Here is a 16,477-nt window from a genome sequence, read left to right on the forward strand (position 1 = left end):
AGCAAATTTGAGCTCCACAGACAGCTTGCATCATGTGAACAGCACAGAAAGGCCCTGCTGGATTCCAGGGCTGGTAAGAGCTCTCCCGAAGCGACAGGAGCAGAATCACTCTTTCCCAGAGCCTCACACTGGCTGTTTTCAAGTGGGCAAAGCATTTATTTAAACCCAGTTAGAGCCCAGAGCCCATCATGAACTCCAGCACAACCAGCCCTACTGCCACGCTGAAAGACAGTCTGCCTGTTTCTCTCACGTTCTGCCTCAAGGTCTGGCACGTGCCACGGGCTGTGCTTTGATGTTTATGTGTATGCTTGTCTCTGTCCTCATGGAGAGGGGGGGTAGCACCAGAAAGGAGTGCCAGTAAAGAAACTCTTCACCAGGCTTGGAGTCAGCACAACTCGCTTCTATCAGCACTCCCAACAGCTTGGAGCTCGTATGACTGCTCCTTCCCAAGAGCTTTGCTAAGTCTCCATACAAGATCAGGGCAGAAATTGTTTCCCCCTCAAGAGCAGAGGAGAAAAGTACTCTTACAAGAACCCCCCAAATCCTGCAGTGACAGAGAGCTATACTTTCTGTCTGATCCCAAGTGCTACTAAAACATCCATCACATCCAGTTGTTATTTTTCCGCCTTCTGATCCCTGTTCTCACCAGTCCTGCTTGCTAGAAAGCAATGGCATTGTTCACATTTTTGAAGAAGCAGCTAATGCTTGTCTCAGAGCTTTTGAAGTTCATTCGGAAGTACCTCATACTTGGCAGTAAATGCTGTTTCTGTTTGCCAACAGGGTGCTGTGTAAAAAGACTTACTTTATCTCCTGCAAATATGCTGTGGGAAACTAGTACTCTTAAGGCTTGAACATGGAAAGACAATTTATCATAAAACATACAAATAAAATAAAATGTGTACTAGAAAGGAAATGCCCAAAATACGGGTCTCAAAGTTTACTTAATGAAGGCAGGGTGGAAAGTGTTTGGGTTTGTGTCCATGCCCTCTTCACCCCTAGCCCCTCACTGAACAAGATTTTGGCCAAGAATTCTCTCTACCTCAGTGCAACTCTTCCTTCATCCCTCCATCTCTCTTCCTGTTTAAAAGTGTTGTTGTGGCATAGATTTATTAAGATTAAACAAACCTGACATCTGTGACTCACAGGAACATAGTGTTTGCTCTAACCATGCAGAACATTAATATTTTGCAGATTTTTTCATCCTAGGATTTTTAAAACATTCTACAGGGAGTGTCAGCTTTCTTTCTCAAAGGGGAGAGAAATACTACAGAGGCGATTTACAAAACAAGGAAAAAGATTGTTAGTCTTCCTTTATCAAACGAGGAGAGACAAGACAACTCTTGCAGTCTTGAAAAGGGGTGGCTCAGCTAGCATACAAATGCAGAGCCAGTGGGACAAAAAACAATATTCATACTACATCTTTGGAGAGTTATTTTCTATAAGACCTAAAAGGAAAAGAACCCCAAACACCCACATCACACTTTGTGGCCACCAGAGCAGTGAACAGAACACAGATCTTCTGGCTCCTATTCAAGTTCCTGTTATTTTTATTAAAGTAGTGCCCAGAGATCCCAGCCAACTCTTGACTCTGGAGGACAGAGTCTGTCTGAGCACGTAGTACCCCAAGGGACCTTCCAGTGCAAAAGAGAGAGGGCACAACACAAGAGGCACCAAGACAAGCACAGAGCAAGGAGAAGCTGGCACCCCTCAGGTGAGCACACCAGCTGGAGGCTGAGCAGCAGCTTTTCAAGTGAGTTGGGTGAACAAAGGAGAGAAGGATCCCTGGAGCAGGCCATGTCCTTCACCATTGTCACTGGGCTGTTTACCTCTCATGGATGTGAAGTGAACAGAACAGTGGCTGTGAAGCTTCACTCACAGGGACACTTCTCTTACAAGGAAAACAGAGGACAGAGGTGCAGATTGACCTCGATAAGCCCTCAGAATTCTCCACCAGTGGCTGCTCGGTCACCAGATACAACAGTATTTTATATACCACATTAATTCTTCCTTAATCAGTTTTGCCTTCCATTTAGCAAGGACACTGCTGCCACGTTTGATCTATTTACATCCCATCCAATGACACACAACTACCCCTATTATCTGGGGTGGCACAAAATTGTGTACAACCCGACTTTGAAAACCAACAACTTTTAGACAGCCATTACCCACATAGTATACTGATAATACACAAGAAAACACGTCTGCTTAAAAGCCACTCCTCTTCCTCCCATTTATAACAGCAGAAGAGTATGTCAAAGTAAGCTTTAGCAGCACAGACACATGGAATATTGCCAGCAAGCGATCACAGATCAAACATCTTTTTCTTTTAAATGAGTCCCAGACTAAGCTGAACTCTGCAAGCAGGATGTGAAAAGATTCTTCTCTCTATCTTGACAGTGACTTGAGCAATATACACAGTCCTTGTCTTTGGCAGCAAAATTATATCAAGTGATTTAATACATGGAAATAATATTTTATCACCTGGGAAACATCTTCATTTTAGAAGCCACAGCAATTTGTATTAGCAGTTGCTCAAAAATCTACTAGTTTAACATGGTATAGCAGAATAAAGCATCTCACCTCACAATCTTTCAGCTATTGTTGAACTGACATCTGAATGCATGGTTCATCTCTTTCTTAGTGAGGCAGGACTAATATCCCAATGTAGCACCAATAAGGTCACTGGAAACACTTTGGATGGTAGCTTCCAGTCCTTTTCCTCTGTTCCCCAGCTATCAAACCTTCATTATATTATAATGATTAAAGATACTCCCTGTCCTGTTACAATAAGTGCCTTGTAAACCCCAAACACTAACATATTATATACATTTTTCCAATTATGAGCCAGTCACCCTGTCTGGAAGTAGAACTGTGCTGGGAACATGGGAGAAAACCGTATTTTCCTGTTTTCCCAGCATGTTACTACTGAGCAAGGTACTGAATATCCCCCACTACGAGGCAGTGCCTGGAGATGCCCAGCATTTCTGTGTACACCCGTGCCTGAGGATACCCTGGCAGACCCAGCACCTATTTCCCATAGAGGCTCACCAGTGCTGAGCAACCTGGCTGATAATGCATGTTCTGAGGGCACAAATACAACTGAATGCCAGACAAGGAGAGTAGCCACAATCACAAAGTCAGAAGAATACAAATGTAAAAAATCACTGACGATACAGCGTGAGTCTGCAGTCCCACAACGCGCTCACCGCCTCCCTGCTCAGCCATAGGAGGTCCAGGTCTCTACTCCACACCTTCTAGGACAAACAAGAGAAGACTGCAACCCCTTTGCACTCCTGTTCAGCCACATCTTTGGGCACAAAAGATCAAAGACTTCTCTAGGAGAGGAAATCTTGGTCCAATTGCTGTCCCACAGTCTATTGTACATACCCCTAACTTGTGTAACATAGATATAAACCAGCCTCCTCGAGAGCAAGCCTGAAACTACTCCCTCAGGACACACGAGATGTCTGTCAGGAATCACATTTGAGACTGGCTTCCTGAATGCCATCCATTCTCATGGCTGCAAGAGCATCCTTCCTGCTTTCATGCAGCACAGCAAAGCTGTAGCAATGAAAAGAGGTCACCCACCACGGACCAGATCTCAGGAAGACGTGACCTAGTTTGTACTTCAATAAAGTCCATACAATTACAGCTAGAATAAGGGCACATAATTGTGGCAGTCATCTCCACTAATGGGAAGGAGGCTCATTAAATGAAGGTCATGTCAATTATCTACAGCTAGTTTACATACACACTCAGTTACCTTGCTGTACTATTTATTTCAGTATTTGTATTTAATGAGGATTCACCAGTTAATTGTTTTATTTCATTATTTTTAGTTATTTTAAGCAGGAATCTAGCAGCTTAACAGGTTGTATTTCCAGCAGAGAGACCTGAGGAACAGCTGTGAACACGCACTTGCTTTTCTGCATCCTGATATGTGCCATGGAAGTTGAAATAACTTTCAGTAGTGAATAGATTCATAATGCTTTAATCTCCAGAAAGGAGTGTGTTGAGGAAGATAAAATTAGCAGCAAGATGACATTCATTTTCTGCCTTGCCATTTTCTAAGATCTTTACACAAAAGTTCAATTTACTAAATACTACTGAATGCCACAGGCATGAGTTTCTGCTTTACGCATCATTACCAGAGTGTGTGAACAGATATCAAAATGGGATGCATGTCAGCACATGATTTGCAAAGACTAAATGTACAGAGAACAAATACTATTAACCTTTATCACACGCATAACTAGATGTCTGACACACTCTGGTTATCCTTGAGGCCACTTCTGCAGCAAACTGTATAATTATTTTTTATTACTGCAAATAAAGTGCCCACCCCCCAATACATACACATGCACACCCACATCCAATTTGTATTCTTGTAAATTGGTGCTTCATGTCAGGAAGAAGAAACCTATTTTATTTTTATTCTCATGTTGGTTTTCCCTGAGGTAATAACATCTACTTAGTCATAATGCCAGAGATGGCAGAGACTAAGAAGCATTTTGAAGTCCAAGATAAACAGCAAGCAAATTTACAAGTAGTGTTAACTTTAACTACAACTTTTAACATGAGAAATTTGCTTTCATCTTATGTTGCTAAATTTTGCCTGTGGTACAGCTTCTGAGAGCAAAGATACTCCAGCAATGCCTACACTGGCTCTACAGAAGCATGCATCTGTTTAAAGCACTCCAAGGTGGGGTTCCAAGGTTTTATCAGACTCTCTCTCCAAAGCATACAAAAATCACAACCTCCCCTGAAAACCAGAGGTGGGAAAGAACCCAGAGAAAATAATGGCAAAATCACAATGCCATGACATCACAGCCCTGATCTTTCACAGAGCTGTGCATCAGAGTTTCCTACAAACTTCCATCATACCTTTCCGGACACTCAACCAGCAAAGTACACACTCGCTTCAAAGCTCCAATTAAGGTGCTTTAATGGGCACAGAGCAGACAGTCTCCTCATTTACAAACATGCTTATACTTAAATTGGCTAAGTGCAGGACTACAGGGAGTTCCCAGCAGGATCTCTGTCGGACAGACCTCGGACCCATTCTGCCCATACCAGGAAACAGGCGGGATGAGTTTTGGCAGTATGTGCAAGGGAAGGAATGGCAGGCCAGACTCACAGATAGCATCACAGCTTCCAGAGAGACAACATCCAGAGAAGAGCTGTGCACTATTTTAATAGTTTGACAGTGGGAACTGATTGTTGAACCAGCGACACACACACACACACTGCCTTTCCAGCTGTTTGTACAGCATCCCACTCTCGGGGCACTCAAACTGCACGGGGAGCTGTGATTCCAATTGTAAACAGAGAAAGTCACCTCCCAAAGGGCACTTGTGTGCATGCCACCTTTCATATCATCACAATGTGCTTCATCACAATGGTTTTTTGCCAACATTTCATGTTGAAATCCCAAGGTATGCAGTGAATGTCCTCCTCGAATAAAAGCGGGTTTATTTCTGCCCACCAGAGTATCATGGGTAGAGTATCGTGCTGCACTTCTCTTGCCATGTCACAAATACTGCACAGTAGGGACAATACTTCCAAGTCTAAAACCTATGCATTAGCAAGTTCCAATTTCAAAATTGACTTCAGGCTCAGAAAACTGCATTAATCTTTTTAGATTATATGTCAAGGTTCACATGTTCATGCCACTACTGTTGTCATTCACAAGTAACATTAATGCAATCTCTGTGAAAGGGAAGTTCACCTACAGAACAGGCTACCTAACCCCCCCCCCCAAACATGAAAAACAACCACAAAAACAATCCATAAAATAATTACTCAACGCCAAGATACCACCCAGTTCCTCCATGGGAGCAGATAATTACAGTTCTCCGAAATCATTTGCTTCAAAAGCCACCAGAGCTGCATGGAATGTTAATTCAACCTGCGCGCAGAAGAACGTTAAGGCAGAACCTCAGACCTTTGAGCAGCATCTGTGGTTTGTCTTCCATTTCACAATGGTTCTTTGGTATGAAACACTGTGCTGAATCATCACAGGACTAAGCTATTCTGCCAAGTACACACATGAAGCTCCCACTGAAGTCAAGGATAATTGGCACCCGAGAGCAGGAACAGAATGGATCATGTTGCGTGCACTCTAGTGCGAGTTGGATCCCTTGCACTGTGACATGTGTCCAGCAGCCCTGGAACAACCCAGAAGCTGCTGTACCAGTTGAGCTTGGATCTTACAGAGTGCTATGAACTAGTGAACAGCATGTAAAGCATCCCACGCACGCATCAGTTCTGCAGCAAGTGGCAAGCTTCCTAGGACCTATAGAACATTATGCACTCAACAGGAACGTAAGCGAAGCTTTGCCAAGGAAAATCCATTGTTAACAAGCATAACCATCAGACAAAGCAGTTACCCGTGGTTTGGGCAGGCAGTGCTTTCCCCAGGGTAAGGGCTATACCCACTTGCTGCAAGACTCCTACCTTTGCTGAGACCCTGACTGTGTGTGGCACTGCTGTAAGAGAATGCCTTGCTTTTAGCCACAGTCAGTACTTGAAATGAAGCAGACCAGTATGTTGTGATGTGCATGAACCAGAAACTGGAAATGCCTGTTGTCAGAGCCCTGACAGGTATTAACAATATGCCTGCATTTGCCAGTGGTGTTATCAGTCATCTTCTGGCTGCCCGCCCTCGTGTGCAGATTTCTCTAGACACATGCTCAGTCCAGTTATTAGCACAGCATCTCCATGGAAATATTTTCCATAGACAGGGCAAGGGATAAAAGCTCACCCTGAGGGACCAAAGCGGTTTCTGGGAGCGCTCAAGTCCAAAGTTACACGGCAGCAGAACCGGAGCAGGAGTAGAAACTTGTAAGTTTGCAAAGTCACCTCAGTCTCCGTTAATGGAATAATGAGGACTTCACATTGAATAAGGATACTCTCATTAGGAATCTAACCCACTTCACTGGGCAGCCAGCCCCACACGTGCCTTGCTGTGGCAAGAGCTTCCTCTTCAGAGATAACACTGTTGGAAAACTATGTCAATATGTTAATATAACTGTACTGAAAACACTTTGGCAAGAAGTGCTCTTTCACCACTGATATTTTACTATGACAATGCAGCTCACCACAGATTTGAAAGCATTATAGTTTTCAGCTTTTTTTTTTTTCCCCACCTCCGAGGTGGTTTCGTGTTGAAACAAGACTTCTGCAATTGCTACGCCTGGTACTCTATCCCTAATCTAATTTAAAAATTTGGGGCCACCTTCAATCGGATTCAATAGAAGGATACACAGGGTCACGTTGTATAACCAGCATGCCAACAGCTGAGACTCACCCAAATGAGCTCCCTCCCTCCTCCATTCTTGGGCAAACACTTACAGACTTACAACACTGTATTTTTGCTTTCATTTCACAAGCTCCACAAAGGGAAAGGGTTTGGAATTACTAGAAGGGGTGAGAAGGTACATCTGGCAAAGATTCAAGTGTTTGAAAACAAGCTTCATCAGTTGTACTGCTCAAAGTACAAATATTCAATGGAACACAGAGGAAAAAAAACCCGCAGCCTCGCAGGAAAAATTAATTTATCAAACTCCTGCCTTCTCCCAGTTGTATAATGGCATAATTTCTTTCACAGGGGAGCATTACACTCTGCTTTCTGTGAATTACACAGACCATGGGTTCTTTTCCTCCTCAATTAAAAATGAAGTCACCTGGTTCATGACTTTTCATACCAGATATAACTATAGATTGTGGCATCATGGGTAATTATTTCCACAAAAACACTGAGGTTCCTTGAAGCAGTAAGTTCCAGTGGACCTAATCCTGGCGGACACAGTCACTACTTGGTATAAATCCATAGTGCTCCATTCATAGATTTATACCAGTTGTAAAGGCAGCCCAGTATTTATGTGGTCTGCAAACCACCACATAAATATGGAGTCACCACCTAAACTGGAGCTAACAGCTGTATCCAAGCAAAATGTGACAGGTTTCAGCAGAACAGCTTCCTCCCGCTCAGGACTCCCGAGGGATACAGGCATATTTGGTAATAATTACACTTTAAAGAGGAAGAAAAAAGCTTTTTAGGTGTGCAGACTAGCTCCTCCCCTCCCCCACTGCTTTAAGCACACACAAATAGCCCAGACATGCCTATAAAGAGAAGTATGCAAAATCCAGCCCAATACCACCTAAGGTTCCTTCACTTGGGTGTCCTGTTTCATGCACACCCCCCCCCACTGAAGAAAGTGGCTTTGCTGCCAGCAAAGTCCTCACTGTAAGAGCCCTTAAGCTCCAAAGGGTAGGTTTGTATATGAGATTTCAGTCATTAAATAAACAGTTCTCCAAAAAACTTCAATACCTGTCCCTTCACGTAAGCAGATTCTACTACCCTGCAGGGAAGGACGGCTTCTCTTCAAGTAGCTGGGGGTGGGGGAGGAAAGAGAAAGTTAAAGCAAGAAACATTAAATTACCCAATCAGTCTGTTGGACATATCTAAGTGTTCTCCCTCTCCCAAGTATCTCCACAACATAACAGACTACCTAGAAGTCACCATCCTATTCAAAATCAAAAGCAGAGCTGTCATGCCAGAGATCATTAGTAGCTATAGAGATTAAAAAAAAGTTGCAAAAGCAGAGAGATCTGGTGCTTTTGCTACTGTGACTCTCCAGCTGCACAACATTTCTTGGAGAACACGCTATCAAAGCCTCCAAAGTGCTTTGCAAACATTGAATCTCAACACACTTAGGTGAGGAGGAACCACATCAGAAACCTTGTTTTCCTTCTGGGTAGCCTGAAGCCCACAAATATGCTTCAACATCTTACCCCAGGTTGCATATAGCAAGTTGCTCCTGAACCAGAGGAGAACAGAGAGCCCCTGGCCCTGGTCCCTCACCTCAGCCACTACACAAAGCTGTCTTTACCACATATATCATCCACATACTTTGCAAATCTCTCTATGGTAACATAGATGTCTAACACAGAAAGAGGCTGATTAAAACCTTAGGGGTATTATTTGGAATACATATGCTAGCTCACTTCCATCTGTGTCGTTAATTAGTTCCTGACTGTAGGTTAAATGTAGGGCATGTTGTCACGAGCCTAAGGTGGGGTGGCAGGAACTCCTGCTATTGCCATATGGCTTTTTGTTTCTTCTTTCATTCTTCAGCTTTCAGCCTCCTGCTTCCAGTTTGTGGGCTCGACCATCATGTAACAAAGAACAACAAGGAAAACAAAGCTAGTGTTAAAACATTAATATTCTTCACAATTAAAACCTCTACGAAGTGGGATTGAAATGCAACACAAGTATCTGTCTCATCCAGAGGCTTTTACCTGCAGCAAACTTGCTATGAAATTCAGGAAAGACCTATTCCCATGGAGAAGTACCACTGCACAAGCACGGATTTACCAGCCCTATAAACACAAACCAGGCAGCTTTCCAGGGACCAAGGGTCAGCCTTAAGTTGGACAAAATGAGAAGAGCAAGACTATGCCTAGTTTTAATATGGATGTCCAGCACTTCCAGGGGATGAAGCCAGTGTAGCAGCACCATCACCAAAAATAAAAAGGAAAAAAAAAAAAAAAAAGAGTTCCAGTCATCTTGTTTTCCAATGTATCTCCACAGATCCATCTTTTCTGTTAAAATACCAGTGGCTCAGGACTATCCTCAACAAAGCTATGCCTGAACGTGACTAATTACAAGATATGCAGAGTATCAGCAGTTCCCCTGCAGCCATTTTCTAGTGAGTACAACTTGAATATTAACAGGTCTGGTGGTGCTTTGCAACTGAAGACTTGCTCCAAAGTGTTTAATTTAAAGTAGACATGGAAGTTATTTATTGTGTTTTCTGGCTTTCACTGCATACCTGTCCTTCCATTAGCTAAAGGCAGGGGAAATGATTTATAGCATTTCCAAGCATAAGGGTCTATAAGTTTCATAACAGTTACAAGAATCAGAGCGAGGAAAAAAAATACAACAATATCCACGTTGAACAAAACAGGTTAAGAATCCAGTCATATGACTTCATGCTTGAGGCTTATGGAATTCAAGATGTTGCCTCTAGGTTTGTCAGTCTCAAAGGTAGACTTCTTTGGAGGCTTAGACCTCTACCCAGTTTCTTCTTAAACATTATTTCTGCCTTTTTTTTTTTTAATGGAGGCGTGTGGAATTGACTCACATCCTTTTGCAACATCCTTGCTCACTGGTGACATTCCTCCTACTTTTGCAGTTTCAATGGCAGAAAAGTTTTGCACAGGGGGCAGCAGAAATCTATCATTGGTGCAAAACTGGAAGAGAAAAGGACTTAAAATGAGTCTTTCAAGGAAGGCAGCTTTATTCTCTGTTTTAAACTCACATGCCAATCATTAGCTTTTAAGGGGAAAACTCACTTTCAGAGATTCTTTTGCAAGTCATTGCACAAAATCTACATTTCTGTGAGAAGATGTAAAGGTGCACCTGCATATTCTCTCTTTGCACCATTTCATTGGCAGCAATTTGCCAACACCACACCAGTAAGTACCCTGCTGCTGCAATGACATGTGAAACATCCTTCTTTGCCCCCTGTAGAATAAAAACAATCCTTCTTCACCTGTGCGACATAAGCTGCCAACAACAAAAAAAACCATTACATTGACATAACGTGTAATGTTTACATCTGAAAAAGCAAAAATGGAGAACTTCACGTGTGTTTATTTCTAGTTTTGGTTCAACCAATTATAAAGATAAAGGATGGTCATGATGTTCAGCAGCACATTCATACTTCACCACAGTTTCCTGGCATGGATCCTGGTTAGGTCATCCTTGCCAGCTTGAACTTGTCAGTGACTTTGCTTCCCCCTTGGACTCACACTGGCTTTCAGTACAAATTCTATCAAATAGCATTTCTCTCTTGGCATTTACGGCTCAGTCAAACTGGATTATCAACTCAGAAGGAATGTAAATAGCAAGTGAAGATCCAAGTCTTAATGGAGGCAGCCAGCAGGCACAATTACCTAGAAATACTGCAAAACAAGTCCTGTCGCTCATCCCAACAGTGTCCATACACTTCTGTGTGCAGTGACAACTGTGACTAAGGGGGTGACTGGTTTACTTACTAATTCAGCCTTTGAATAAAGTTTAGATTTAATTTCTTTTCTGCTCAGCGTATCAAGTACTGAACACTCAACAAGAACGTCATGGTCAGTGTAAAGATGGATAAACTAAACCATATGGACACTCAGTGTTGCACCAAGCTCAGAAAGTAAATGGCATAAGGGACTAAGGAATCCAGAGATCACAACCTTTAATTCCTTGATCTAGACAAAACTGCAGTTCTCCAGAAGCTGTTATGTTTAAAGAAAGCAGTGTTTCGATCACATTAGATAAGGCACAAGATTAAACTTAACTCACTTTTAAAAGATATGTACTACCGGATTCTGGGGTGAATCTTTTGCTGAATTAGAAGAGAACATATAACAGCATTTTGCTCAAGATTTTGCTTAGTTCAACTTTTTTCCAGGCTCCTCCTCTATGCTACATGCATGTAAAGCCTACTTGTAGCTCAGTGCACATAAAGGAAAGGCTGAGGTTGATGTGGAACTCCGGAGAGCCAAGAGCAGTTTTTCAAACTCTAGACTGGTACAACAGCTCTCATGCACTCTGACAAGTTATAAACAGTTTGCAGTTGCCTCCTGACTTGTGGCAAATATCCCTGCATCATAGCTCCTCAGCTTCCCACAGGAAAAAACTCTATTCCCTAAGAAGTTATGCATTAAGATCTTATCCCATTATACTTTACGCTGACAGACTTCAAGTATCTTAAGAAATTAAAAAATCCATCACATGGAAAGTTATATAGTACATGCAATCGTGCAGTGGCTTATCAACTCCAAGTTTGGTTAAACTGAGGTTTAGCTGCTTTGGTTTTCTTATTCCACTGGGCATCTGATAGCCAAGGGTTAGCAGTTATTATAAAAGCCCCCAAATCATCCTGTGTCTCTAAGAGTCAAACAACTAATTGCACATGTGATTGTGAGTTCAGTGGGTGAAAGAGACACGTTGTTTCTCTCTGTGAGCAGTTCTTCACAAATTAAATATGGAACAGCACTCTCTCGAATGCAGAGGAAGAACCTGCTATAGCAGGTTGATGTACAGAGCAAAAATCAGAAGCTGTGAGCTCAAAAGAACCAAAGAGCAGATACAACAAGTGCGTTCCACGTTGTTAGATTTGAGGGAGCAACAAATACCTGTGTACTCAACTTAACTTTGATACTTTTAAATGAAGAAAAGTATGAATCTACTGAAACCAACCTAAAGGCTGCTGACTCAATACATTGGGAAAAATCAGGATGCTTTTCTAGTCCACCAAATATCTAATAAAGGACAGCCCCTGACAAGTAGACTTCAACGATGGGATGGGGAACAAACCTACCTGCAACCCAACTCAAATCCTTCAGGGACTAGTTCTACATTGCATTTTATTTGTGCAACCTTTAGACAGGCTATAAAGTCTCACCAACAGCTGTACCAAACAAGTATAAATTTGACTTGCAAATACTTTCTTACTGAAAGTGATGCTTCTTGTTTACCTATTCAAGTCAGACAGAGAAGACTGTATAAAACTTAATTACCTAAATTGCCAGAACAGGATTCACAGGTAACACCTCAGTTGCAGAGCTGAAAAAAGTCCGCACTGTTACACTAAATTTATACTGAGGAGTCAGAAGGATTGGGATTAACTCATTTTAATGGTGCAGGCTCCCTTGCCAGAGCCAGCCCGAGCAGCCTGTGTGGTTCGTGCATCTCTAGGTGGCAGTAGCTGCTCAGATTTTGAGATACCATAAGATGCTTATCTCAAATTTAGCAACCAGTATTCCTCCCATCCTCCTAGAATTGCCTTTCCTAATGTGAAATGTGACCCCCTCCCCCATTTCTTCATAATTTATAGTAGTCTGTAGCTGAGTCACAAGGATTTCTGCATTTTCCTAACCAAGTACACAAGAAAAGAAGTGAACTGCCAAAGGATTGAGGTAATTTATAGCGTAAAGCATCGAGAGCTTCTAGTCGATCAAAGGACTCAGAGAAACAAATATAAGAACAATCATGCCTTCTGTTCTCTACAAATGCCACGGCCAGAAATAACTGTCCTAATTAACTGGTTTCAGAAAATGACTTCTCTGAAAAATACAATATTCTTACCGAGGAAACTATACAACTGCCACAGCCTTACGGCAGCTGCCACCAGGGCATGAAAAATCACTGATGGAAGTTTCCTTCTGCTTCCTCCGGTTGTCCATGGTACTCATCTTTAGACAGCTGTATCCATTCATGATGGCTAAATGATGCCGTAATGGGACATTCTGCTACCACTGGGATCAGTGGTACGAAGAACCACAGTCACATCGGGTCAGTATTTTCACAGCTAACACTCCGTTCACTGGTTACAAAGGGCAGAAACTTTGCCTGAGATGAGGTTGGCTTTTTGTTGCTAAGACTCTTCCTGTTCAGTCCAGTCCATGGCGTTCTCAGTATTTCAGACTGCTCCATGTTCATTGTTGCTGTTGGGTGTAGCAGTTGGACCCCACCACTCTACAGGTTCTTGATAATTAGGTCCTGAATGTTGAAAAGGAGGGAAGGCTGAGCCCGACCCTACAGATCACCTACGTCTTATGCATATGACTGTCCTGTTCCACATGGACAACTCCTGCAAACAGTGCTCCCCACTGGGCTGCTCAGAGCCTGGAATTGGTGACATGCAAGCTTAAGGGACCACAGCAGAGTTGTCTGTATGCACTGCACAGCAAAATCTATTATTTATTGTTTGAATTACAAGAGCACTCACAAGTCCTTGTCAGGTACCAGGAAGAGAAGACAGGCAAGACTGTCTCTGCCTCAAAGAACCCGCAGTCAAAGATAAGACTGAATAATAGGTATGGATGAGGAAAGGAAACAGTAGGATTTGTGAGCTGACAGACAGCACAGCCTGCCAGCCCCATTCCAACACATTAGGCCATTCACTCAGTACACACCTGTGCTGCTTCCTAATGGGGTATCACAGCAAACAGGAGTTGTTACACACAGCACCTTCCCAGCTGCAGCTGAAGACAGTAAGTTATTGAGTTAACACTTCATTTCAGCAACACACAAAAATAGCTTGGCTTCAGTGCCTTTTAAAAGCTTCCTTTTAAAGGGTGTTTACAGCTAAGCATTACCAAGAATGCCAGTGTATGAACTGATCTAAGAAATGATTGAGAGTTTCCCAATTAAGCAGCATTTCAGCTATTTAGGAGGAACCAAGTGCTCGCAACATATGCTTGAAAACAGGTCAAGACAAGTTAGCAATTAACCTATTAAAAGCACATATCCTTTTCTAGTGGAGCCTCCACCAATTCACACGATGCCTAACGTGAGATTTCTAGTGTAGGCACAGAGCACATTCTTAGAACAACTTTTCAGCCTTTTATACAAACCAGGAAGGCAGGTATGGGACATACTTTTTTTTTTTACTAGGATCACACTTACTACACAAGTCACCCAGTAGAGTGAATTGTTTCTCATGTTCATGCAGTGCTTACCCATAGGAGGGCTGAGAGGCTCTCCTACTTTCAAGCTACCTGTGACCTGTCCCGCACCCCGCCAGAGAATTATCTTCTGAGCAAAACACGCAGCTTCTTGTGTTTTCCTGACAGCAACAGTAACAGCTGCACAGAGTGCTACAGGTACTGCAAGGACTTCTAACTGCAGCTACTTTCAGCTCAGCACTGTCACTATATGGAAAGCTTTTAAGCAAAGCACAGAACCTTATAGATTCTTTCCCTATATTCTTTCACATGTTAGCGAGTCTTTAAAATCCTTTGCGTCTGTGCACTGCATTTTGTAGTATTCCAGCACACTGTAGTACTCCCATAGCACTACTGTTACAACATAATGCCTTGGTGCTTAAAAGCATGCTGCTCGAAATTAAACTTTTTTCAGTTTAGTCCTACTCCCTCCAAGATAAAAGTCCTTTCCCATTTTCCTCCACCATCACATCTGCATTATTCAGATAAAAATGTTCTTCATCTTTCTGACCTGGTTTACCCTGATTTCACAGCCATATAACAACAGGATCTACCCTGCAGCTCCGGAAAGCAGAGAGCACTGGCAACACGAACAGAAGGCACACTGCTTACATATGGGTTTTCCCAGCCGAGGTTCAGTGAAGCTGAACATTAAGTGGTAGTACTACAGCAGAAAATTGTTGTGAGTTACAGAGCCCTGCAGAAAGGCTCCTGTATTTAGTCGTGTTAAGTAAACAGCTGAAACATCTACCAGCTCCTTTAAGGTATTTTAGAGTTAAAACAGAGCCATTGCCTTACCCTGAGACCAAGGTGAGGGACAGCACTCGCTCCTGTAGAACATCACTGTTTGTCTTCCCCCTCTCCCCAGGTGTGTTTGCACAGCCCGTGCGGCCGCTCCGCACACAGGAAGCCGTAGTGTCCCCCCTGACAGCTGCTACCTCCTCTCCCGTGCCAAACCACAGGATTCGCATAGAGCCAAGACCGTCCCCTCTGCCTGTGTTGTCTTCTACACCTGGACTAACTCTGGGCCATCGCTGGGCTCAGGTTTTCACCCAAAGGCTTGCAGGCAGCGCTCCGGCTCTGCAAGCGGAGCCATTGGCTCGCACAAAGGCACTACCCGGCACAAAAGAGCGGGACGATACGACGACCTTCTCACTCGGGACAGCCACCCATGCACCAACAGAGCAAACCCTTCGCTTCTGCACAACCAGCCACTCAAAACTGGTGATGTGAGAGTTCCTCCCACCCACGAGCAGGTGGCTCATTACCCAGCCCTTTGCTCGTATCTACAGACAACCAAGGAAATTCATTTTAAGTACTTATCACCATGAATTAAAGATTACAGAAATACTGGCTGAAAAAAAAGAATGTATTGCCAGGATAGATTCTTTGCATTCATTATAACTGTGTTACTAGAAACATAAATAAGTAATGACTATTGATCTTGCATAACCTCAGAACAGCAAACTACAATAAACTGAGAGGAAAAGGACATATCTTAACTGGAATGTACAAACCAAGACACCAACAGCACCTCTTAAAAATAAACAAGCAAAGCAAGCGTGGCCCACAGCTGTAACACCTCACACTTTTAATTCTAGTGAAAAAAAAAAAATCACCGGGACAGCACGAGGTTTCCCAAGTATTAATTACACATTCGCCAACCAAATTTACCATTTAACCCGTTTCCTTCTGGCTGAAGGAGTGTCTGACACCCCGATATGAATCCACAGCCGGCGGGTCCGGCCCCGCCGCTCCCCTTCCCGGGCACCTCCAGCCGCTCCCGCCCTGCGCCGCCTTCCCTCCCTTCCTTCCTTCCCTCCCCGCGGGCTGCCCGCGCCCAGCGGACGGGGGAAGCGGGAGAGGCAGAGGACGAGGCGCCCATGGCACCGGATCCCGGTGAGGGTGCCCGGCGTGCTTCACATTCCAGCGACGGTCCAGCTTCAACAAGTGCATCGCGCCCCTCCCT

The 16,477-nt window shown here is 43.4% G+C and overlaps 1 protein-coding gene across 11 annotated transcripts in view; it reads right to left on the reverse strand.

Moving 5' to 3' along the window:
- The window catches only part of BDNF (brain derived neurotrophic factor), a 39,759-nt gene that overhangs the window by 3,543 nt on the left and 19,739 nt on the right, over positions 1–16,477 (reverse strand). Inside the window, exons 1-2 of one of the 11 annotated variants that reach the window (XM_027705310.1) lie at positions 15,307–15,346; positions 13,978–14,046 (exon numbers count right to left, since the gene is read on the reverse strand). The exons of 5 other annotated variants lie outside the window; for them this stretch is intronic. Coding sequence is in view for 2 of the 6 variants with exons in the window: in XM_027705303.1 (XP_027561104.1) it covers positions 5,945–6,016 (72 nt within the window). In the remaining 4 variants the exon portion in view is untranslated. Of the gene's footprint in view, positions 1–5,944; positions 6,109–8,332; positions 8,381–13,147; positions 13,776–13,977; positions 14,047–15,306; positions 15,347–16,182; positions 16,420–16,477 lie in introns of those variants that run through there. 5 more of the 11 variants (XM_027705314.1, XM_027705304.1, XM_027705311.1 and 2 more) reach the window with 5 other exon arrangements.

Source organism: Neopelma chrysocephalum, unplaced genomic scaffold (assembly GCF_003984885.1).
Source record: "Neopelma chrysocephalum unplaced genomic scaffold, ASM398488v2 Primary Assembly neopelma1_323, whole genome shotgun sequence".
In the NCBI taxonomy this organism is placed as follows: domain Eukaryota; kingdom Metazoa; phylum Chordata; class Aves; order Passeriformes; family Pipridae; genus Neopelma; species Neopelma chrysocephalum.